At 43.7% G+C, this 26,535-nt stretch overlaps 1 protein-coding gene across 2 annotated transcripts in view; it reads left to right on the top strand.

Moving 5' to 3' along the window:
- CFAP54 (cilia and flagella associated protein 54) overlaps window positions 1–26,535 on the top strand; it is a 538,848-nt gene that overhangs the window by 9,034 nt on the left and 503,279 nt on the right. For both annotated transcript variants that reach the window (XM_077472059.1, XM_077472058.1), the window contains exons 2-4: window positions 14,796–14,901; window positions 15,536–15,679; window positions 24,241–24,412. In XM_077472059.1, the coding sequence (XP_077328185.1) occupies window positions 14,796–14,901; window positions 15,536–15,679; window positions 24,241–24,412 (422 nt within the window). The remainder of the gene's footprint in view (window positions 1–14,795; window positions 14,902–15,535; window positions 15,680–24,240; window positions 24,413–26,535) is intronic.

The raw sequence follows: 26,535 nt of genomic DNA, 5'->3' as shown, positions 1-26,535 counted from the left end.
TTTCATCCTGCTGCTCTGCACCCTGAAAGTTAAAGGGGGACTCTGCTGGGCACTCCTGGATGTAAGGGGGAACTCTGCTGGACACTCCTGGATATAAGGGGGGACTCTGCTTGGCACTCTTGGATATAAGGGGGTACTGGATGTAAGTGGATAATCTTCTGGGCACTCCTGGATATAAGGGGGGACTCTACTGGGCACTCTTGGATATAAGGGGGTACTGGATGTAAGTGGATAATCTGCTGGGCACTCCTGGATGTAAGGAGGGACTTTGCTGAGCTCTCCTGGATATAAGGACTGGGCACTCTTGGATATATAGGGGTACTCTGCAGGCCACTCCTGGATGTAAGGGGGGTTGTACTGAGCATCCTGGATGTAAGGAGGTACTCTGTTGGCCACTTCTGTAGCTAAGGAGGTACTCTGCTGGGCACAAGGGGGATATAAGGGGACACTTTGCTGAGCACTTCTGAACAAAAGGGGGGCTCTACGGAAAATAGATTTTTTTTCAGCCTGCAAATATTTGTAAAATATCCACTGTGGCTTTTGAACTGAAAGGTTTAGAGACCCCTGCACTAAGCAACACACCTGCATTGAAGTGTTTCAGAGTGCAATGCATTTCAGGGTTCAATAATGTCAATGGGCTGCCTTAAGAAGATGCATATTAATGAGCGACATAACACACGTTAACACATTTGCATTAAAGGCCTTTTAATACTTATTTGTCCAGTAAGGCATGCTGTGTTCTAGCAGCCTATACAGCAAAATACATGGTTATGCTTATTAGATCAGGGCCCCCACCTCCTGTATAAATTACTATACAGTCACACGAAAGGGTAAGTACACCCCATGGGGCACGTGAACTTTTTCTTCTTTGAGTGAAGATCTAATATTTGCCTGTTCAAATATCTTCAAAAATTAAACAATCTCTATGGGGTGTACTTTATTTTTCACATAACTATATATATTAGTAAGGCAAAAATGATCTGCGGTGTCTGTCCCAATCAGCAGGGGATCCGTGAACATATCCTTTTTCGATTCAGAGCCAAGCCAAGTATGTTACGTTTGTGACATCTGTGTTCATTCAGGTTTGCCCTCCCAGAGCTTATTGGACCCATGTTAGGTCTATGGGTGGATGCAAACAGATGCCTTTGTGAAAGGGGCCTAAAGAACACTGTTAGAATGAATACTTGCCTTCCCCCTGTGTAAACCAGGGGTCGGCAACCTGAAGATGGTGAAGATCTACCTGAACAACATAAAAGAGATCAAAGATCCTATTTATTTTAAGAAATTAATTAGCAAGGCCTATCTAAATAGTAAGGGAAGCTTTAAAACATATAATAAAACAAATGTCACTATAAAAATATAAACTTAGCCCATCTTAAATGTGGACAGTGTCAATAGGGCAGTGGATGGTGTCAGTAGTTTTTTTAATCTAATTTTTTAATTCATTTGTACAACTTTTTTAACTGCTTAAGGACCACCTGGGCACAATCACGTACCTGTAGGTTGCCTTTAAGTCCCCAGCCATGGGTCATGCATGCGCCGCCAGCGGCGCACGCGCGACGCGGTTCTGAGCTCCGTGACCACGGCCGCGGGACCCGTGGACCCGATCGCCGCCGGTGTCCCGCGATCTGGTCACAGAGCTGAAGAACAAGGAGAGGTAAGTGTAAACAAACCTCTCCTCGTGCTTCCTACTGAGGCTGTCACTGATCGTCTGTTCCCTGTTATAGGGAAAGACGATCAGTGACGTCAGATGCCAAGCCACGCCCCCTACAGAAAAAAAACACACACGCACACTTAACCCCTACACTTCCCCCTAGTGGTTAACCCCTTCACTGCCAGTGACATTTTTACAGTAATCAGTGCATTTTTAATCGCACTGATTGCTGTATTAATGCCAATGGTCCCAAAAATGTGTCAAAATTGTCCTTTGTGTCCGCCATAATGTCGCAGTCACAATAAAAATCGTTGATCGTCGCCATTACTAGCAAAAAAAATTAATAAAAATGCCATAAAACTATCCCCTATTTTGTAGATGATATAACTTTTGTGCAAACCAATCAATAAGCGCTTATTGCGATTTATTTTACCAAAAATATGTAGAAGAATATGTATCGGCCTAAACTGAGGAAAAACATTTTTTTTTATATATTTTTGGGGGATATTTATTATAGCAAAAAAAAAAGCTCTATTTTTTTATAAAAAACACAGAGGTGATCAAATACCACCAAAAGAAAGCACTATTTGTGGGAAAAAAAGGATGCCAATTTTGTTTGGGAGCCACGTTGCACGACCGCGCAATTGTCAGTTAAAACGACACAGTGCCGAAAATGGTCCAGGGCTTAAGTGGTTAAACAAAATTTGACTATATTATTTTTAGGTGCCCTGATGTCTCATTTTTGAGATAGAGAAAGGGACTGAGGAAAGACTCCCCAGTCCCTTTTTCTGCAGCCTCAACTGCAAGTGGCTGGGGATTTGGATTTTACTACCACCACCCATATTCTGGCGCTTTAAGGCTGCTACCCCCCTTCAGATCACCCCCCCCCCCACACACAGTAGTGTCTCTACTGACCCTCTGCCTCCTCCCATAGCAGTGTCCGCTGCCCTCTTTACATTACCCCCCCCCAGTAGTGTCTTCTGCCTATCTGCCCCCCCATTGCAGTGTCCTCTGTCCCCTTCACATAACCCCTCTCCCCACAGTAGTGTCCTCTGAACCTCTGCCCCTTTCCCCCACCCCCACAATAGTGCCCTCTGCCCCCATAGCAATGTCCTGTGCTCCTTTTACCTCCCCCACACACTTACAATAGTGCCCACTGCACCCCCCCCACATCCCCATATCAATGTCCTCTGCTTCTTTGACCCCCCCTACAGACACAATAGTGCCCCCTGCCCCCCATCCCCATATCAATGTCCTGTGCTTCTTTCTCATCCCCCCTACAATTGTGCCCCCTGCCCCTCCCCATCCCCATACCAATGTCCTCTGCTATTTTACCCCCCCAATAGTGCTCTCTGCCCCCCACCATCCCCATAGCAATGTCCTCTGCTCCTTTAAAACCCTCTCCACAATAGTGCCCCCCCTCCCCTTAGTAATCTCCTCTGCTCCTTTAACCCCCCCCCCCCGCACAATAGTGCCCTCTGCCCCCCTCTCCATCCCCACAGTAATGCCCTCTGCTCCTTTGGCATCCCCCTCCCACCACAATAGTGCCCTCTGTCCCCCCCCAGCAGTATCCTCTGCCCCCTTTACCCCACCCCCCCCCCCCCACACACACATATATATAAATGCAACAGTAAAATACAAATTGTTTCGCCTCTCCTACCTACATAGGTGTACACAGGAGGCCACACATCTCTGGACAGGGGCGGGAGCATGAGCTTATGGAGTTAACATTCCATAATACCAAGCCGGTGATTGGTTGCTAGTACTGCCCCATGTTCTGGCAACCAATCATAATTTCAAAAGTTAACTTGGCCAACTCGCTCCGTCCATTGCCTGTCAAGAGAATTGTAGCCTCCTGCTCTCCTGTGATTAAGGACGAGCGAGGAGGCTGGAGGAAGGACTGGCTCTAAAGTAGCAGGGGTCGGCAAAGCAGAGAAGGGTTTCCAATTGACCCGTACACCCGTCTGCGATCGACAGGTCGATTGGGATTGACAGGCTGCCGACTGCCGGTCTAAACTAATAGCATGTCAGTGCACATGGCACCACAAGGTACTTATGATTGCAAACATAACAACATTGTAACTATAACTTGAAAGTCGCTTTATAAACATGTTATTGTGTCTGCACACGTTGATTAAACAATGCATTGTAGCTTAAACTGTGTACATAACAGCAAAATACAAAATACAGCAGAGTATTATGTAATCATAGACAATATAAGGTACCTTCACATTAATTAATTTAAATAAAACTTAAGTGGTTCCAAAGGCTAATGGTTTTTCATTGTTCATCTTCAGCTTCACAGTATTCCCAGAAAATATCTATCTCTGTAGTTCCGGAAGCAGGGCGCTGAGCGTTCTGAGCTATATGCATCTTGAACTGTCGCAGAAGCTGCTATACCCACCCCTCCCTTCCTCCAGCCCAACAACAGAAGCCTTCGTATTATGTTAACTCACTCACAAAATACAAAGGCTTCTGTGAATGGGCAGCAGATGTGAGGGGTGGGCATACCTGCTCTGGGTCTCTGTCTGCTTCTCTCCTCACAGATCCCAGAGTGTCTCTCAGGCAGAGCAATAAACCAATCAAATGTAAATAATAAAGATAAACCCAGGGGATCTCATGCAGCTCCTTAGATTTAACTCAGTGTGCCTTCACTTTTTACAAAGTGGCTGAATTCTCTGGAATTCATCTTTAATGCATTTTCTGCATTTAAGTAAAGAATGTCCCACTACCTGTCCTACCTCTCTCTGTCAATAAACACTTTGTCAGGTCACCTGAGGCCAGGTGACAGATGCACCCTGCTGGGGTCAAGTGTGCACTGCTAAGCTTGTGGACCCTTCAGCTGAGTGATGCAGATGGAGCTCTGGGTGGTTCAGGAAAGCAGCTTTACCTGAGCACTGACATGGATTAAACAGGGAGCTAGAGCATAAGATTCCCCAGAGCGTGGAGTCTAAGAGCAAGCAGGTTTTCATCAGAGCCTCTGATGGTGGGGATGGACTTTGCTGCAGCTAATGTTCACGGCAGACGCTGGTGGATGGAGAGGAAGCAGCAGTGCAGGGCAACAAGAAAAATTTAGAAGGACAAGCCAAGGGTCAGGGTAACAAGCAAACAGGGATGGTCAGGAGAACACACCAAAGGTTGGGGCTACAAACAGACAGGGATAGTCAGGAGAACACGCCATAGTCGGTACATGGAATCAAACGTAGAGCACACAACAAGAAACACACTATTGCTTGGGCAAGGCTGGCTTGCAGTGCACAGTGTTAAATAGTGTTTCCCGTTAGAGGCTTGGGTGGAAAAGATTACTTAAACATGCAGGTGTGAGAGACCGCCGTCCCTAAGCTGATACACAGACCATAGGTAAGCAGACAGACAGGGCATGAAACATTACTTCATGACACACTTACCTGGCTCCATGTCACTATTCCAGGGCTGTCTCTGACTCCAGCACAACTCCTCTCACTTCCTGTATTCACAGATGAAACTGAGGGTAACAGAGACATAGGTGAGGAGGGAGTGGGGGTGTGGCATGTTCTGCAGTGTGTGTCTATAGACACACACAGCCTGGTTCAGGAAACACGGGGAGGGAGAAGTAGGAGGTAAGTGACCTTTCTATGCAATATCATTGCACAGAGCAGGTAAGTATAACCTGAAAAAAATACCTAATTTGTAGTTATCTCTTGCACTAGGGGCCATGTCCACACTGCAAGGGTAAATTTCCCATTTAAGTCTAGGGACTTGTTGTAGATTTACTTACCTGCGTGAGATCATTTTCAAGTTTCCCAGTGGTGGGATTTAACTTACATGACCCCATATTACCACCCAATATCAAGGGTGTGAGGAGGTCCTTAAAGTGGTGTTCCAGCCATTTCTGTGTTTATTATTAATAAAAACACACTCACCTGTCCCATGGTCCAGCGATGCGGCCACCTATAGCCTCGATTCTCTCCCCCTCCTCTCCTCTGCACTGGCATCACTAGTGTGGGCACCCGGCTGTGACACACCTAAACCTTATTGAGCATCTGTGAAGCATCCTCAAATGGAAAGTGGAAGAGTGCAAGGTCTCTAACATCCTCCAGCCATGTTATGTCATCATGGAGGAGTGGAAGAGGACTCCGGTGGCAACCTGTGTAGCTCTAGTGAACTTCATGCCCAAGAGAGTTAAGGCAGTGCTGGAAAATAATGGTGGCCACACAAAATATTGACACTTGGGTCCAGTTTGGACATTTTCACTTAGGGGTGTACTCCCTTTTGTTGACAGCGGTTTAGACATTAATGGCTGTGTGTTGCATTATTTTGAGGGGACAGCAAATTTACACTGTTATACAAGCTGTACACTCACTACTTTACATTGTAGCAAAGTGTCATTTCTTCAGTGTTGTCACATGAAAGGATATAATAAAATATTTACAAAAAATATGAGGGGTGTGCTCACTTTTGTGAGATACTGTATATACATTATATCTCCCAGCAGAATTCATGACAAATGTTAATTTTAAATTTATAGGTTGAGTACAGAAGGCAAGGTAACCTTTTTTTTTTTCTTTTGGGGACCGCCTAGCTTTTTCATCGTAAGTGCTAAATCTGTCTCAGAACTTTGCAAATCTGTCACAGTGGGCTGCTCAGGATTGCAGGGGTCACAAATAAGGGTCCGTTCACACCAGCCACTACATTACAATGCAGCAGCTGCTGTGTAGTGGGATGACAGCAGCGCCATTTTTTTTTTTTTTTTAAACAAACTTTATTGAATTGTGACATTCCATTTTCTATTAGCCGCTGTTTAGTGAGAGGTGGTGGATTGCCTTGTAACGCATTGCGCTAAAAAGAATCCCCGCTGCACCTGGAGTGAATATGGCCTAAAACTGTCACACAATCTTTGCTCAATGTGAGGCAGCTTGATTAGGCTGGATTCACACCTGTGCATTTTAAGTGCTTTTTGCATTTTCCAGATTTGCACTACAGCCCATTTAACATGGTTTCCTATGGAACACGTTCTGTAGCGCAAATCTGCAAAATGCAAAAAGCACTAAAAATCCATAGGTGTGAATCAGGCCTTAGTGCCTAATTTATATTGTTAATTTGCTTAATAAATAGTCCCCTGAATGCATTGAAGTGGAGATGTGATTGGTTTGTTTTAGTAATTCAATTTTTTGCGTGCCAAACCAGAGCATTGTCGTGTGTACTGACATTATTAAAAGTCTTTAGTATGTAGTGAACAGTGAGGCCAACGTGGTGATCATTCCCGCGCCATAACATGACGTTTTGGTGTTTGTGGTGTTGCTTAGTGAGTGTGTTGTTATCTCTATTCTGGGATGTTTCTCTGGCCTGTTCTCATGTTCCTCCCAAAGCTGTTAAATTGTCACTGTTTCTTAATTTAGGAAAGGCCAACTTGCCTCAGATGGATATAGACAGGTGAAAATGTAAAGGACTTTATGGAAGTACACAGACTTGGATAGGAGGAAGGCACAAGTTCAATTCAAAGTTTTAGTTTTTTTTAATAAGCCGTAGCTACCAATTTTATGAGAAGAGAAATAAAATATGTGGGAAGAAATATGGCATTGTAAAACTGTGTCTGTTACTTAATGTGTTAATTAACCACTTCCCCTCTCACATCTGTACATTTCTTATAGACCAGTGCAGTTTTTACATTTCTGCTATGGACCTAATTACTCAGCAATAACTTTGTCAATACTTAAAGAGGAACTTCAGTTTTCTTTTTTAAGGCTGGATTCACACCTATGCAGTTTCAGTGCTTTTTGCATTTTGCAGATTTGCACTACAGAACGTGTTCCATAGGAAACCATGGTAAATGGACTGTAGTGCAAATCTGAAAAATGCAAAAAGCACTAAAACTGCATAGGTGTGAATCCAGCCTAAAAGTCGGCAACTACAAATACTGAGGCTCTTACCATTTCCTGGGGTCCAGTGCTGTCTTCCCACAGCTGCTTCTTCTTGTGGGTCTCCAGCACCACCATCTTGGATATAGGAGCTGGCTGTGGCTTCCTGAGGATCCACAGCTGGCTTTCCACTGCACATGCGCACGCTTGCAATGCACTTTGTGTATGGTCCTACAGCCTGTTGGGACATGTGACAGGCAAGACCCACAATCCTCACCTAGGCGAGGATTGTGCCGATAAAAATCTGTATGGGCTCCACGCAGTTATAGGCTTGGAGGAGGGCGTAAACCAGCGGAACTTCACTTTTTAAGTGAAGTTTTGCTTTGAGGTAACAAAGTACAACAACATGTTAGTAGTGCACTGACGTGAAAATTACGGCGCCAAAACCAAAAATTCAGGATGCACTTGGCCGACAAACTGGAACTAAAATGCACAATTTTTTAAATTAAAATAAAATTAATAATTAATTTAAGTGGTTGTAAAGGCTTACAACCACTTATGCATTTTGCAAGGGGGAGGGGCCTAGAGTGCTGCCGGGGGATCAGGGTTGCTCTGTGCAAAACCACTGCACAGAGCAGGTAAGTATAAAATGTTTTTTTTTTTAAATAAAATGTTTTCCTTTACAATCACTTTAATGTGGCTGGCAATTTTGCATTGAAGTTAATAGTGGGCATTTTTACATTGAAGTCAATAGGATGCGATTTTTCATTGAAACCACTAGGGGGCCTTTTTGCACTGAAGTCAATGTGATGCGATTCTGCATTGAAGTCAATGGGATGCATTCTTTATTGAAGTCAATGGGACGCAATTCTGCATTGAAATCAATGGGGTGTGATTTAGCATTGAAGACGATGGGATGCAGCATGCCATTATCGACACCTTTTTTTTCTGGTAAAAAGGTGATAACCCTATTTTCAGCTGACAGTTTTTGGTGCATCCCTACAACATATGTTGTTTTTTAAAGGACAACCTACATATACACTAAAATTATGATTTGTTATCTACTTACTTGTTATTTACAAATTAAAATAAAGTGTTTTTTTTTTTGTGCTTTTGTGAAATGTAATGTTTGGGAAAAAAAAACTCAAACAATACAAAAAAAGTATAAAATAATGTTTAATAAAATAGAAAGTAAATAAGAATAAGCAGGAAAATAATCGGAGAAGAAGGCATTAATAATTAGGGTTTAGTAACGTAAACTATTAGTTGATAAGAAGTTAAACAGAGGCAATTTTTATTTTAAAAAAACAAACAGACTTTTTTTTTTTACTTGCCAAACTTCTTTAAGATCCCTTTCACACTGGGGCATTTTTCAGACGAGTTGGCACTAAAAATAGCGTCTGTAAAGCGCCTGAAAAATGCCCCATCTGCAGTCCCAGTGTGAAAGCCTGAGTGCTTTCACACTGGGGTGGTGCGCTTGCAGGACATTAGAAAAAGTCCTGCAAGCAGCATCTTTGAGGCGGTTTTGCGAGCGGTGTATACACCACTCCTCCACCGCCCCTGCCCATTGGTATGCATGGGCAGTGCTGTGGAAGGAGTTAAAAGCGTCCCGTTCCTGCCCGCATATAACAGCGGTAAAGCTCTGCTAAGACTAGCGGCACTTTACTGCTACCGCCCCCGCCGCCCCAGTATGAAAGGGCTCTTATATGACATAATATTCAGACTGAAGCTGATCCCTTTGAAGAATGAAACAGAGTAGATACAAACAGTAGCAATGTTTCTTTGTATCACATTATTTCACTTCTAAACAGTGTTAAAAAAAAAAACACAAAGAAAGATAGCTACCAGAGCTGCTCTATGCATACAGCAACTCCCAGCTTTGATTAATCAGAACTCAGAAGGAGGGGTTATGGCAGCAGGACAGAAAAGTTGGATTATGACGTTTTTTTGTGTAGATATCCAGTGTCCTAAACTAGTTACATTTAAAATGTACATCAGTTGAGTGCTGTGAACTTTGTGCTCCTATAAGGATTCGCCTGTTGTTAAAATAGTGTGGTCATATGTTTGGGAAGTGTGGTGTTTACTGTCAGTCCTAGGGTGTGGTTATACAATGCTATATCAGTTCCAGGGAATACACTTGATGTGGCAGTAGGTTGCAAATGTTATCAGGTGATTGGCATTATCTCCCTAATCCTGGAGGTGCAAGCATGTGGCTATCATTTCTTCAGGAGTTCAGATTAAAGAAGTGTAGGAAAACAAGTGGCTATGTGCAGTTCATGAAGACTGGCTGATTGAGAGCAGTGTCGGCTATGGTTTTGGTGAAGTTTCAATAGTTTGTTTGGACCAAGCTGGGTGCCAACCTTCTCTACTAGGTGCGCCCACTGTATGAGCGGTATAAACTGTATGTAGCCTCTGCTACATACAGTATACAGTGCTTTGTCAGTGGGATGGGTTTCATGCCGCAATCTTGGAACAAAATGGAGTCAAGCTGCTCTTCAGCCATTCAGAGCAAGCTTTGTGTTCATGCATAAAAAAAAATTGAACTGGATGACAGGAGAGTATGACCGTCTCAAAATGGAGCTGAGTCACACATGTCCTGGGCAGCCGCGGAGCGCACTGCAGAAGGGTCCTGTGCGGTTTTGGCTCAGTTTCAGGTCCGATTTCAGGCAAAAATGCGGACCTAATTCAGACCTTAAGGCTACTTTCAACCTGGGGTGTTGGGGGCGTCGACGGTAATGTCACTTTTGTGGAGGTTTTCGCCCACTAGCGGGGTGCTTTTAACCCCCGCTAGCGGCCAAAAAAGGGTTAAAACCGCCTGCACATCGTGCCGTATAGCATAAAACTGCCTGGTCACGAAGGGGGGCAAATCTTCCAGAGGTCAAGTGGTTAAAGTGAATCTGAGCTTTGCTCATTGAGAGCAAGGTAACACGTTTACTTCACTACAGACCTCCATAGCTGGATATACAGTATCTCACAAAAGTGAGTACACCCCTCACATTTTTGTAAATATTTTATTACATCTTTTCATGGGACAACACTGAAGAAATTACACTTTGCTACAATATAAAGTAGTGAGTGTACAGCTTGTATAACTGTGTACATTTGCTGTCCCCTCAAAATAACTCAACACACAGCCATTAATGTCTAAACTGCTGACAGCAAAAGTGAGTGCACACCTAAGTGAAAATGTCCAAATTGGGCCCAATTAGCCATTTTCCCTCCCCGGTGTCATGTGACTCATTAGTGTTACAAACTCTTGTGTGAATGGGGAGCAGGTGTGTTAAATTTGGTGTTATCGCTATCTCTGTCTCATACTGGTCAATGGAAGTTCAACATGGCACCTCATGGAAAATAACTCTCTGAGGATCTGAAAAAAAAGAATTGTTGCTCTACATAAAGATGCCCTAGGCTATAAGATTGCCAAGACCCTGAAACTGAACTGCAGCATGAGTGCTGGCGGCACTGGGGAGCTACGGTTCATTGAGGGAACCATGAATGCCAACATGTACTGTGACATACTGAAGCCGAGCATGAACCCCTCCCTTCGGAGATTGGGCTGCGGGGCAGTATTCAAACATGATAACAAACACCTCAAAGATGACCACTGCCTTGCTAAAGAAGCTGAGGGTAAAGGTGAGGGACTGGCCAAGCATATCTCCAGACCTAAACCATATTGAGCATCTGTGGGGCATCCTCAAATGGAAGGTGGAGGAGCGCAAGATCTCTAACATCCACCAGCTCCGTGATATCATCATGGAGGAGTGGAAGAGGAGTCAAGTGGCAACCTGTGACGTTCTGGTGAACTCCATGCCCAAGATGGTTAAGACAGTGCTGGAAAATAATGGTGGCCACACAAAATATTGACACTTTGGCCCTAATTTGGACATTTTCACTCAGGGGTGTACTAAATTTTATTGCCAGCAGTTTAGACATTAATGACTGTGTATTGACTTATTTTTAGACTTATTTTGAGGGGACATCAAATTTACACTGTTATACAAGCTGTACACTCACTACTTTACCTTGTAGAAAAGTGTAATTTATATACTGTTGTCAAACGAAAAATGTGAGGGGTGTACTCCTCCATACCTGGAATTAACAAGTATTGCCTACAATGCCTGGTGCTATTTCTAGGGTTGGGGAGATTAACCCAAATCTGTTTGTTTGCCCTGAATCGACAAAGCACAATTTTATTCTAAAATTGTTGGTTGGCCCAGCTGTATAAGCCCTTGTACACACGGTCGGACATTCTGACAACCAAATCCGTTGGATTTTGTCCGACTGATTTTGTCCGAAACTATTGCATACACACGGTCGGACAAAGTTGTCGGAAAATCCAATTGTACATAACATGATGACGTTATTTCATTATGACAGGACTACGTTCAGGCTAGTAGCCAATAGCTTTGGTCTAGGAATTTGATCTGAGCATGTGTGGCACTTTGTCCGTCGGAGTAGGCTACACATGATCGGAACATTTTGTCGGAAAATTTTACGGACAAGTTGGTCCATCGGATACTCCAACGGAAACAGTCCGATGGAGACCACACACAGTTGGATTATCCGACAAAACAATCTGATAGGACACATTCCGTCGGAATCTCCGACCGTGTGTACAAGGGCTTACACTTTGTGCTTGTTGATCCAAATTGTGGCAGTATCCCTTTCTTTGTAAATTCCAGTTTATAAATATTCTAAATGATAGAACCTGTGTAGAATGGTAGTGGTGTAGTAGTAGTGTAGAATATAGATGGCATCTAGGTAGTACTGATAGGGCTAACATTGTGATAAAGTTGACCTATCAGTTCATTTACACGTCTTTACATTTCTAAATTATCATTATATACTTCAATGGTATGTGTTTTTAAAATGCTGTACTTTAACCATTAAGTAGTCTACGATCTCTCTCTCAAATGACTAGACAGAGGAAGAAACTGGGAGAATAATGTAATTGATCTGCTGCAGGCAGGAGGAAGTATTTCCTCAATTTACTCCCCATCTTCAATCAGAGTGCAACTTTGTAACAAGTATTTTTGGCAGTGTATAGATGCCACAGGCATTCTGGGGACAAAGGCAGATGAACGCATTGTCAGCGTGAGTATCGTGATGTCTGTGAGAAAAGAAAAAAAAAAACTGTTAACATAAATAAAATACTTAACAAGAACACACTTAAGAGAAGTATGGATACACTTTTTTTAATCATAATTCTCTTTTGGGTCACAGGAGCACATGTAAATGTACTCCTATGACCCAGCGTCAGCTGATAGCGGGCCAATGCCCTGTGTCAGCTGAGGGGGCAGAGTCTAGTCCAATATTGTTGGGATCCACCAGTCTGCCTAACTGACAACTGGCTCCACTTTTCAGTGCACAGCAGAGCACTAGAGCTATCAATGCTTGCCCCCTTCCAAGCCTGGCGCTCCAGTGGGAGCTGGAGGAGCAGAGCGTGGTACATGACTGACATTCACCATTCTCTGTTTTCAGCAGACTGAGAGCTGACCTATCAGTGGTCGTATGATCTGTCAGATCTTGTTCTTAGAGCTGGTGGGGGACATGATTCTGCAGTGTATGTGTATATATATATATTATATATATACATACATACATACATATATATATATATATATATATATATATATATATATATATATATATATATATACACACACATATATATATATATATATATATATATATATATATATATACGCACACACACACACACACACACACACACACACACACACACACACACACACACACACACACACACACACACACACACACACACACACACACACACACACAGTGCCTTGAAAAAGTATTCATACCCCTTGAAATTTTCCACACTTGGTCATGTTACACTAATGTATTTTATTGGGATTTTATGTGATAGACTAACACAAAGTGGCACATAATTGTGAAGTGGAGGGAAAATTATAAATGGTTTTCAACATTTTTCAATAAATAAATACCTAAAACGTGTGGCGTGCATTTGTATTCAGCCCCCTTTACTCTGATACCCCTAACTAAAGTCAAGGGGAACCAATTACCTTCAGAAGTCACCCAATTAGTAAATAGACCTGTGTGTAATTTAATCTCAGTATACATGCAGCTATTCTGTGAAGCCCTCAGAGGTTTGTTAGAGAACCTTAGCCAACAAAAGCATTATGAAGGCCAGGGAACACACAGACAGCTACAATGGAATGGTTTAGATCAAAGCATATTCAGGTGTTAGAATGGCCCAGTCAAAGTCCAGACCTAAATACAATTGAGAATCTGTGGCAAGACATGAAAATTACTGTTCACAGACACCTTCCATCCAATCTGATAGAGCTTGAGCTATTTTGCAAAGAAGAATGGGCAAAAATCTCACTCTCTAGATTTGCCATTTCCCCTTCACAGACCCTGCTCCACAGTATGGAATCACAATATGTTCTGATGATGCTCAGGTTAACCATGGTTCCTGATTGCCAGTGCTAAGGCCATCTGTGAGCCCTACCACCCCCTTAATATAAGCAATTATAAAAGAAAATAAGATGTATATGTTTGTTACAATGTTTTGTTGCATGCCACATTAACTAAGCGGGCAGAACTGTTTCAAGTCTCTTTGTGCCACCTATGCCAGTTTCTGTTTCATAGTAAAATAGAACCTGGCACAGGGTCTACTGCTAATTAACAAAGGGATTTCAGTGTTTTTTTAATATAGAAAACTGACACACATCCAAGCCAGATCAGACCCCGTGTATGGGATGTGCACTGTCTGCAGACATCTCAAATGACTGTCTGCCCGTGCAGCGATACACTGCACGAGCCGAGCTTACATGATTAACAACCCTCTGACTTCCCTACCACACTCAGTTGAGGAGGGGAAGAGGATCAGAGTGAGCAGCTCCAGTTAAACTGACCTGTGCTGTATCTGTTACCGACACAGCATAGAGCAGATTGCTCCTAATTATCATAGTTTCTTGCTCCCTTTGATTAGGAGCAGCATTTGCTCCATTTTCTCAGCTTGGAAGAGTAGTACAGACAAAAGCCTGTGACACTCTTTAACTCCCTCAGTCAGCTAAAACAAATGCAAATTTAGCCTACGGCCCCCTTTTCTTTTGGGACTCTTGCTCTGCACCTAATATACAATGTCTGCCTATTGATCCATTACCAGTAATCACCTGGCTTGAAGCAGTAACTGAAATAACTCAAGCTTGCAAATTGCACTAAAACCGTAGCTTCTGTTTTGGAAACCGTAATGTAATGATTTTTCATAACATTAGATTTGCATTTTTAAACATATACCTCTTTTTTTCCAGATCAAGTACATTGTTTCATATTTGGGTCAAGTATAAACCTCGACTGCCAGCCTGGTATTATCAAGAAAAGCTTCTTAAGGTTGGAGATAGCCTTGTTCAGATCAGAGTAAGTCAAGGTTATTCACAGGCAAATGTATCCATCAAGTCAAATACATTTCACTTTTCTTCTTTTTATCATTCATACTGTTTTAATGAAGATTATCATAAAAGTGTGCTGCATTTTTGGAGGAGATTAGTCATCATAAAACCATCTATTCTAGGCACATTGATGAATCATACGGTATATCACTGATGTACTTTCATTCACCCTATTGAGAAAATTATGCTTTTAAGCCAGGAAGTAGGACTTTTATGGTCACAATAATATATATTATATTGAACGCCATTCTTTTTGTTGTAGTCTTGAAGGTGTTAAAACTCTTGATTTTTACTGATGTTGTTGGAGAGAATTTCAATCTGAAATATGAAAGTGATCGAAAATCCAACATTTTACAGTTGTCACTTAGTCATTTATCACCAACATATTTCACTTCAATCAATTATTCTCTCTCCCTGTTCCTTGAATGAGATCATAATCAGATATCTCCATCAGACTGATGCATACACTTGGAGCAGTTTGGGAGGAAACAAATGAAACCAGCAGTACTTTTGCATTGTGGTAGTATTCCAGAGTACGTGGAGGAAACCCACGCAAGCCTAGGAATTCATTATCAACATATTATCTCATTTATATTTTCTAGGAATATAAACTCGCACTTTTTCAGTGCTATGGCCGCTATCTGGAACAGTTTTGCTCAGCTGACATTGATGAAATTACAGATATAGAAAAATTTAAGGCTACATTTTTTCCATCTGGAACGGATGACAAAAATGCTGGTTTGACGGTATGTACAATGTTTATTTACATGTTTAACTCAAGTACAATTGATGAATTCTAATTGAAGGAACTCATTACTAATTAGGGAGCCTAAAAATGTGTATAGTGTGCCCCTGATTTTCAGTAATATTGTTTTAAGAGATATCCTATTTGATCAAAAGTTTGACACCTGACCAAGCCAGGCTCAGTTTAAATTCTAACTCAGTGTGCTGGAATAACTGTATTCTTGCACAAGCACAGGAGTGACAACATCTCATGCCAACCAATAAAGATGGTCACAGCTTGTGGAACATTGGAATGTTGGGAAAAAGGTAAGTATCATGGGGTTTAGCTCTGCTTTAATTCTAAAGCAGTGGTCTCCAAACTGCAGCCCAGAGGCCGAATGTAGCTCCTTGCTTGCCTTTTTACGGCTATTGGGGCACTATTCCTCCCACTGACACCAACAGTAGGGTAATAATTCCTGTACTGACATCAACAATAGGGCACTTTTCTTACCACTGATACCAACAATGGGGCATTATTGTTTCCACAGATACCTACGATGGGGCACTATTTCCACTGATACCAATGATGGGGCACTACAGTATTCTTTCCACTGATACCAAGGATGGGGCACTATTCTTCTCACTGATACCAACAATGGGGCACTATTTTTTCCACAGATAGCAACGTTGGGGTACCATTCTTAACACTAACACCAATGATGGGAAAACTATTCCTCCCACTGACACCAATGATGGGGCACTGTTCTTCCCACTGATACTAAGGATGGGGCACTATTCCTCCCATTGACACCAATGATGGGGCACTAATTCCCCTAATACCAAAGATGAGACTGATGCTGTGACATTTTTCACTTCCACTGGCCATGGTCCAGCCTAGTAAAGTCTAAAACACAGTAATCTGATCCTTTGTTTGGAAAGTTTGGAGATCCCTATTCTAAAGCATACAATGCCATTTACACATTTGCGCACTTCCAAGCTTGTAGCAAGATTTATGTATGTAGGTCAGTGGTCAGTGTATGTAGGTCAGGCAGTTCAGTGTATGTAGGTCAGGCGGATCAGTGTATGTAGGTCAGGCAGGTCAGTGTATGTAGGTCAGGCAGGTCAGTGTATGTAGGTCAGTGGTCAGTGTATGTAGGTCAGGCAGGTCAGTGTATGTAGGTCAGGCAAGTCAGTGTATGTAGTTCAGTGTATGTAGGTCAGTGGTCAGTGTATGTAAGTCAGTGGTCAGTGTATGTAGGTCAGTGGTCAGTGTATGTAAGTCAGTGTATGTAGGTCAGTGGTCAGTGTATGTAGGTCAGGCAGGTCAGTATATGTAGGTCAGGCAGGTCAGAGTATGTAGGTCAGGCACGTCAGTGGTCAGTTTATGTAGGTCAGGCAGGTCAGTGTATGTAGGTCAGTGGTCAGTGTATGTAGGTCAGGCAGGTCAGTGTATGTAGGTCAGGCAGGTCAGTGTATGTAGGTCAGTGGTCAGTGTATGTAGGTCAGTGGTCAGTGTATGTAGGTCAGGCAGGTCAGTGGTCAGTGTATGTAGGTCAGGCAGGTCAGTGTATGTAGGTCAGTGTATGTAGGTCAGCGGTCAGTGTATGTAGGTCAGGCAGGTCAGTGTATGTAGGTCAGGCAGGTCAGTGTATGTAGGTCAGGCAGGTCAGTGTATGTAGGTCAGGCAAGTCAGTGTATGTAGATCAGGCAGGTCAGTGTATGTAGGTCAGGCAGGTCAGTGTAGGTCAGTGTATGTAGATCAGGCAGGTCAGTGTATGTAGGTCAGGCAGGTCAGTGGTCAGTGTATGTAGGTCAGGTAGGTCAGGCAGGTCAGTGTATGTAGGTCAGGCAGGTCAGAGGTCAGTGTGTGTAGGTCAGGCAGGTCAGTGTAATGGTCAGTGTCAGGCAGTTGTGTTTACTTGGTAAGTCACACAACCCCACCATCCAGCCCCCAAAAAAATGCAATGTAATATGGTAACCTGAAGGCATTCTGTACACAGATGATGTATGGAGCGTGCCCCAGAAATGTAATTTCCTACTTGGGTGATTGCCTTACTCATTTTCCCAGAGGTCTGCACTAAGATACATGTTATATATTTTTTTCAAATAACGTTTTATTAATTTCCAGCGGTTGCATAGGAACATAAACTGTACAGAAGTACAGTGGTAGGCGAGTATCTACATAGCTTTGCAAGAGTAAGAATAGACATGCAATATGCAGTGTCAAATCACAGGCGTGTGCAGTAGATTTCAGTAGTTTGGACGGTGGAGTGCTGGGGGGCATGGGACACCAAAAGTCAGCTGCCCATCCCACGACCCCTACGGCCCGGTATGAGCTGCCTTGCGGCCTATGCAAAACACGTAATTCGTAGCAGACGAGGTCCGCTATAGAAACAGGGGAGGTGAAAAGGGAAAAGACAGAGAAGAAAAAGAAAAGAAAGTGCCAGAGATCCAGGTCGCCATACCTTATCCAATTCGCCCTTAGTCCTCCCGCAGCCGCCATCTCTCCAAGACTTGGTCAAATTCCTCCAGCCTGTCCCGTATTCTGGCAGTCATTTATTCCATAAGTTCTACGTCCTTTATCCTGGAATAAAGGGCTTCCATAGATGGGGCCAGTCGACTCTTCCAGTTAAGAGCTATTAGGCAACGGGCTGCTGTGAGGATATGTCTTAGAAGCTTCCTGGACGGCTTAGCCATCTTTGGTTGGGACAAGCCAAATAGGAAGAGCTTGGGTACGAACGGGACAGGCACCTCAAATATCCGGATAAGGAGCTGTTGGATTGATTTCCAGAATGGGGCTATCAAAGGGCAAGTCCAGTATATATGGAACAGGGTGCCCCTGTCCCTCAGGAGGCGCCAGCATCGATCAGAGGCGGAGGGATACATTTTGTGGAGTACAACTGGGGTCTGGTACCAGTGGTAGAGAATTTTATAGAAGTTTTCCTTGTAAAGGGTACATAGGGAGGACTTAGCTGCCTGTCTCCACACCCCCTGCCAAGCTTCCAGCAGAAGTTCCTCACCCAACTCCTTTTCCCATCGCAACATATACTTGTGCTTGCCCTTTGCATGAAAGTGGTGTGAGCTGAGGATGCGGTAGAGGTCTGATATCATTCCCCTGCGATTCCGTCCCTCAAGTATAATCAGTTTGAATGCAGAGGGTGGGGAGAATTGGAGTCTCGGGGCTATGGTTTGCGAAAAATGTCTGATTTGTAGGCAACTGTAGAATGTCTGTCGGTGGAGGTCGTGTTTAGTCTGCAGCTCTGAGAAAGACAGCAGTTTTCTCGATCTGGGGTCTACTAGATGTCCCAGGTGGAATAAACCTCGGGATGCCCAGGGCCATGACATCTGGTGGGTTAGGCTGTCCGGGAGTTTAGGGTTACAAAGAAACAAGGTCAGCAAGGATGCCTCCAAATGGAGCCTGCGTTCCCAGGAGAGTTTCCTCCAGAGCTGGTTAAGCTGAGCCATCGGCCCTAATAGCTGGTTTGTATCCATCTGTATTTCCGCTCCCCAGAGCAGGCTGTTCGGGTGCACCGGAGCTAGCCATAGCTTCTCTATCTCTGACCACTTGTTGTACGACCGTTGTGGGAACCATGAGACTATAGCCCGTAGCTGCGCCGCTTGATAGTACCTAACCAAGTCGGGGAACGCCAGGCCGCCGTCCGAGCGCAAAGCAGTCATAACGGAGGCAGGAACCCGATGTTTTTTATAGTTCCACAGGAACTTCAGCAAGTCTTTCTGGAGCAAACGGAGGTGCGCGTAGGGGATCTGAACCGGAAGCGTCTGATATAAGTAAAGGAGTTTGGGGAGAATTACCATTTTGATGGACGCGAGCCGACCTATGAGCGATATTTGGTGTGCCTTCCATTTGTGGATAAGTTCCCTAATCTCCCTGTAAAGGGGGGGGGGGGAAGTTGGCCTGGTACAGAGTATGGAAGGATGGGGTAATGAGAACCCCCAAGTATTTGAGAGAGGAGTTCTCCCATCTGTAGGGAAACACCGAGCGTAGGTGAGTCTCCTCCGCCGGTGGTATATTAATCGGGAGGGCCACTGACTTGGAGGCATTAATTTTATAACCCGAGATCTCCCCGTATCGTCGCAGTTCCGCATTCAGGTTGGGCAAGGACGTCCTAGGCTGGGTCAGGGTAACGATGATGTCATCCGCGAATAGAGATATTTTGAATTCCCTGTCCCGAACCAAAATTCCCCTGACATCCGGATTGCTTCTAATGGCCTCCGCCAGGGGCTCCACACAGAGTGCAAACAGCAAAGGAGATAGCGGGCAGCCCTGGCGGGTGCCACTGGCGATAGAGAAGATCGGAGATGTTGCATACGGGGTTTTAACTTGCGAGGTGGGGGTGGTGTAAAGGTGTTGTATTGCGTGTAGGAAAGGACCTTTAAAGCCCATGTGGCGTAGAGTTGCCGTCATGAATGGCCAGCTCAGGCGGTCAAATGCCTTTTCTGCGTCTAGACTCAGGACCAGGTAGGGGAGAGTAGTCTTGTTAGCTACGTCAATAAGGTCAATAATTTTTCTGGTGTTATCGCCCGCCTGTCTGAGAAGTACAAAGCCTACCTGGTCCTTATGGATCAAAGCAGGAAGAATCGCATTGAGGCTGAGAATTTTTGTGAAAATTTTTAAATCCGAGTCCCAGGATCCCTTCTGGCCAGGCAAGTGTGGAGGTTCGGAATGCCTGTGCTGGGCCTCCAGGCCTGCTGGCTCCGTGCTGTCTGTGCGGCCTAGGCCGGATCGCGGCCTGTGCTCCCCCGCGGCCTGGTCGTGCCTGGACTCATGAGGTAAATGTATGGGGCGGCTCAAGTTGTCCAGCTCCCGGAGGGAGTCCGTGGCGTGCGGGTGTGGGAGCTCCGAGCGGTGCTTGCATTGCTGCTGCGGCGGTGACCTGAGGTCCCTCAGCATCGCGGCCGGGCCGTCCGGCGGCATCTTGCGGCCTCCGCCCGGCGGAATCCCGGGTGGCTGAAAGAACACTTTAAGGGAGGATGACGAGCCCGGAGGCGGCTGAGATGACCCCCGGGCGGATGAGGACCTCGTAGCTCTCGATCTCCCCATCGTACGTGGCTTTAAACCCCCGAGTAAGGCCGTTGTAGTGCTGGGCTGGAGGAGAGCTCTCACTCACAGCGTCCTTCCAGCTCGGCTTCCGGTCACGCCCCCCCATAAGGTTATATTTTGGGTATCCCCTGCAACAAAAATCATTTTTGGTGAGATACTCCCAAAGGGAAGTCACATCTAAAGGAATGCAGACCCTGCCAATTTCCTCAATAGAACTCTACAAGTGCAGCAGCTGATTGATAATTATAAAGTCACTCCCATTCACATGGACACAGACAAATAAACAGCTATTTCTTCAGAATAACAAAAGGTAGAAATTGGGTCGGGAATGCTCCACGTGATTTTAAAAAAAGGGGTTAGGGACTTTTTTTACCTGCATTGAAACAGGTAGGGCAGCACAATAAAATGAATGGCCTGTCTACACACAGAACGCAGCATGCAGATGTGTAAACCTTGCCTTATACCAAGCACAATTGTGAAACCGTTACATACAAGTATGTCTCACTGAATGTTTTTGCTCTATTTTTTTTTTTTTTAGAACTTTGTGTCAATGTATAATGTGTCAAAGCAACAGAAAATTAAATAATAACAAGTTAATTGTGTTTAGGAAGTGAAAGCTGCTTGTAACTGGGGAATATAAAATACATTATCACCTTCCACACAGGGCTTTTCAACTGCAGTGCATCCATCCTGGCACTTCATTGTGCCTTGGAGGCATAGGTGGAGCGTCCAGCCCGATGCAGTCAGCTTGTCAATGTCTATGGCAGGCTGAGGCTGGTCAAAGCTGACCGTAGAGCTGTGTAGTACCATCGTTTAGGGACAAGGTTACGAACCCTAAAAGCTGGTGCCAGTTGGTACATAGTTCAGCTCCATCCAGAGCCATAGACTTTTCCAAATGTTTTGACAGGTAGACTGCAAGCAGGCACAGGCACAGCTGCAGTGAAATGCCAGTGTGGACACATTGCAGATAGAAGACCCCATGGGCATGGTACCTAAAGAGGGCATTTGTTTTTTTTTGTTTTTTTTTGTTTGTTTTTTGGTGATGCTTTCAGAATGCTCATCTGTACTTGGTACAGATGGATACATAGTGGTTCAGTATTTGTAGGTGCTTATACTTGCCTTGCACTTCATCATGTTAAAACCTTGGAACTGCAGATCTCTTCCTATGCTACTGCTTCCCTAGGTTAGCCTTGTATCCTGGGAGAGAGTAGGTGACAGTGACAGTAAATGACAATGCAGCGTTTACATTAACAGTATATACCCATAGATTAGTAATGTCTTATCAACGTGTGGGAAAGAAAGGTTCCTGAAAACTCATTTGATTCTTGTGAAAACTTTCTCAGTGTGAGAGTGTGGGAAAATTCTTTGCAATATGCAAATATCACCTGTGGCATATCTTCTCCTTTGTACAATTCAAGACATGGGCCTCTATTCCTACAATGGCAACCTATGTGCTTTCAATGAAGAACTATGAGGAAAGGCCACAGCCGCTAGCGGAGATTTGTGTTTTGTCCCGTGTTAGGCGCCCCTAACATAGGACTAAATGCTATCCATAAATTGATTGACTACGTAATCCATAAATATGAGGTGACCATTGTCTGATACCATGGATACGATCATATTTGTTTGGCAATTAGACAGTGGAAGGGGGGGAGTAACTGTAAAACATAAAATAGAGTTGGTCAATTAACGAGGTTGGGAATTGTATCCACCTTCCCATGGTATCCTAATTTACCTATAGAAAGAAAGCCGCATCTATGTTTATGACAGAAAAAACAGTTACACGTTTTTTAGGGGCCCCAAACACATTTTTATGAGAGCCTTTTCAGAGAAAAGGCTTTCATAAAAATGTGAAGTATGTGCAGGCACACGCTGAGATGATCAGGCATATGTCATGCTTCCAACATTGTGAGATGGAGAATAATGCCATTTACACACGGTCAGACATTCCGACAACAAAATCTGTTGGATTTTTTCTGACGAATTTTGGCCGGAACTTGTCTTGCATACACACGGTCGCACAAAGTTGTCAGAAAATCCGATCGTTCAGAACGAGGTCACGTACAACACCTAAAATGGGACTGTAAAGAGGCCAGTAGCCAATAGCTTTTGTCTCGTAATTTATTCTGAGCATGCGTGGCACTTTGTGCATCAGAATTGTCTACACATGATCAGAATTTACGCAATTGGATTTTGTTGTCGGAAAATTTTAGATCCAGCTCTAAAACTTTGTGTGTCAGGAATTCCGATGGAAAAAGTCTGATGGACCCTACACACGGTCGGAATTTCCGACAACACAGTCCAATCGCACATTTTACGTCGGAAAGTCTGACCGTGTGTACAGGGCATAATACCAACATTGCTAGGCAAAATACGCCCTTCCTATTTGCCTGGTGATGTATCCAGCATGTCAAATTACAAAGTTTGGAGTTTATAGAGTCAAGGAATCATTTGCTGGTTTGGAGTTCATCACTTCTGCACACATGGCTCAGTATATTCCAAAAGAAAAGCCATACGCTGATCATGTCTTCACAAGCTGTAAGATTTAAAGTAGAACTATAGGAACATTTTTTTGAGTAAGGGAGGGCTATAACTCCTGTTAGTTTTTTTATGCCATATATGCTCGATTGGGGAGATTTACCTTCACTTCCTGTCCCACAGCCAAAACAGGAAGTGAACGGAAATCCCTGTAAATTAAAGGAATCCTGTGGGGACCCCCAGGTCATCAGAACTAGTGTCCACATTGGACGTTTTCCCCTCTATTACATTTCTTGGGACAACCTAAAATTTGGGATTTTCTTTTACTTTCACTTTCAATGGCAATTGTAAACAGGACAACCAAAGAGGGTGAATCTCCCTAATGGGGGCACAGACAACAATAAAAACTTGACAGGTATTCACACAGCCAACAAGCTTCAGCACATGGACCTACACCCAGGACCACCAATCTTTAGGGAGACCTCATTGGTGTGTGGCTTTTCTTTTCTTCTGATACACATTCATGAATTCTGAGGCACCTTGCAATAGAAATACTAAACATATACACCACCTAAACACGTTGGTTGACTGGATAGCTGTCTAGAACGCTTTAATTCCTCTGGCTTAGATTGTTGGCTTCAAAAACCCATAAAACTGAAATAAAAACACTCCTCCAGAACACCGCAGCAAATGACGCTATGAGACAAGAAGAGGCATTTTTCCCTTCGTATACTTGGATTAGTGCCAGCATAAATATGTTTCATCTGAATTAAGCAGTTTTAGTACTAATTTGTACATGCCCATGCAACACAAACTATATACAAGATAACAGGAGCCTTCATATAGTAATTCACCTTGGTAAGTAATGGATTTTTAGAAAAAAAAAAAAAAAACACATTCCACTCTGCCCTTTTCTATGATTTTAAAGGTCTCCATACTTTCTTAATTGCCTTTTTTGAATGCAACGATTCCAAGTAAATGTTTTATTAAATATTACCAATCAAGGCAATATTTCACTAATTTAATTGTTATGCTTTTTTACAGTTCCATGCCCTGCAAGGCAGATGTATTTGCATGTACCAGTTGGTGAAGACCAGTGATGCTAATTTTCAAAACCAGGAATCTGTAAAGAAATGCCTTAGAATTTTGTCTTTTCTACAACTCATCATGCAGGTTGTCCTTCCACAGGAACATCTTTGTTGGTTGATTTTTAATGGTATGTATATCATGATTTGTTACTGGCGGTTAGCAGTAATGTGTGCAAACATCCATGTCATAAAACTAAATAACGTTAGTGTCTAATGCAGTCATTAGTCAAATATTCAGAAGTATTTATAGAATGATAATGGTAGATGATCTGGAGCTATATATCATTTGTAAAGGGAAAATGATAACAATACAGTAATTAATCTTACACGTAGAATTAATATGAAACAAAATTAAGGAAAATACATATATATCACAATATACACATTTAGGTAAGTTCTTCCATGTTTGGAAACCAGTAGGTTTTTGGGGCCTCGGGTGGCTGATAAATAGAAGAAGAAATAGTATCCAGAAGAGAACCAATCAGGAATTGCCATTTGTATGAATGTGAATCTTCACTATTAAATTGTTATAATATTGAAACCTTTCTGCGCAAGGATAGACATGTGCTGTTATTTCATTGTATTCTCTTCCCTTTTGGAGCTAACATATCAGTCCAGTGTGGGGCTGTAAGACTCTCATGATGCATTAATAAGAGCTGATAACTCTTCTGGAGGAAGTTGAAATTGAAATTTAACACACTCTTTGGTCTCTTTTTTTGCATTATATTGACAGCACCATAAGGCCTGGACATTTTTCTAACTCCCCTAGGCTCCTTTCCTCCTGGCATCGGAGTTTTGACGTAAAAAACACTTTACGCTTGTAAATTCGTGTAACGTGTTTAGATCCCTCAGTTGCTTGGGCGTTATTTAATTTTCTTGGTCATAATAATAATTTTTGGCCATTGAATTAAATTAACGCTCAAATATTAAGACATATTTAGAAGCGTTTACATGTGTTTTGGCGCATCAATCGTTTTTTCTGACAAAAATCCTGGATGCACTAGCTGTGGGTTTTCTTTTCTGCCTCTAAATTCCTCTACCTGCTTTGTGTGCATGGGCAAAACTTGCTGCTAAAATGCCACTTTTGGGTGGAATGACCCTTGTGTCATGTAAATGTAGCTCTACCCAGGCAGGAGCTGCTGATAAATGTTGGTTATCTGCTAAACTGCACAGCATGGGACAGGCATTTCTCAATTACTCCGGAGACAAGAAGCAATCCTTGCTTCTTGGTTTTGTTTTTTTATTTAGGGGTTTAAACTTGGATGGGGAAGGGTTGTTATGGGATGCCCATTTGGTCAGTAGAAACTCTTCAGGGACACAACCTATATACATCTGGTATTTACACACCTCTTTTTCTACCTCCAGCAAAGACTTGCTTCTCAGGACCAGCTAGCACTGACTGTTTGATCTAACAAAATCTCAGTTAGATCCTTGTGAATGTCCTTTGCCGGCAGGGGCCGCGTACCTCTTTGGTAGTGCAGCAAAAATAGAGGTCTTTGGTGCTAGCTGTCCTATTCTTGTGGCTACTGCACCCAGTACCATCTCTTCAGGCACTGCCAGACCGCCTAGCTTCAGCTGCCCCTTTCACTAGTCCTCCTGGCTACTTCTCCGCAGTCCTCCCAGACTGACTCTGCATCCATCCCAGACTGTTTGCACCCAGTCCCTTCAGGCATGCCTCTCGGTCCTTTGACTGCAACACTCACCAGCCCACGTGGCTGCCTTTTTCCCTGGAGATTTGCCTGGCAGTGTTCTATACTTGTCAGTATCCCTCTATGTGTCATGAAGAGGGGTCCCTTCCGTACCTGAGCCCAGGTCTGAGTTCACCCCCCAGACTGGGGAGCTACTCTCAAAGGCCCCCGACAGCCTAACACTCCACCTCCATCTTCCACCCCGAACTCCACACTGCCCCTTCTGGGCTGACCCAGAATATTTGAGGGGGCCTTCCCCCTGCCAATCCTTCTATTGGGGATTGGTCAGGGCCCTCAGAATACTCCAGCTAGCTCCTCCCAGACTCCTCCTAACTGCTTATGGAACTTTCTCCTAGTTTCCATCAAGCTGGGAGGAGTTACCAGAGAAGCTGCTCCTGAGTCACTCACCCAAACCAGAAAAAAAACACACAGGATTGGCTACCAGCCAAGCCTGAAAATGTACCTACACTAACACAATTTATCCTACTCTAGCACTCTAGCAACGCTAGGGGGTGCTATATAAACATGCAGAAGCATTTAGTAGAGGCAAGGAAACCCCCCCG

The sequence above is a fragment of the Lithobates pipiens genome, unplaced genomic scaffold (genome assembly GCF_037356315.1).
Source record: "Lithobates pipiens isolate NorthernLeopardFrog02 unplaced genomic scaffold, aLitPip1_a1.2 Scaffold_8, whole genome shotgun sequence".
Lineage (NCBI taxonomy): Eukaryota > Metazoa > Chordata > Amphibia > Anura > Ranidae > Lithobates > Lithobates pipiens.
This window is presented reverse-complemented; position numbering and strand designations above follow the sequence as displayed.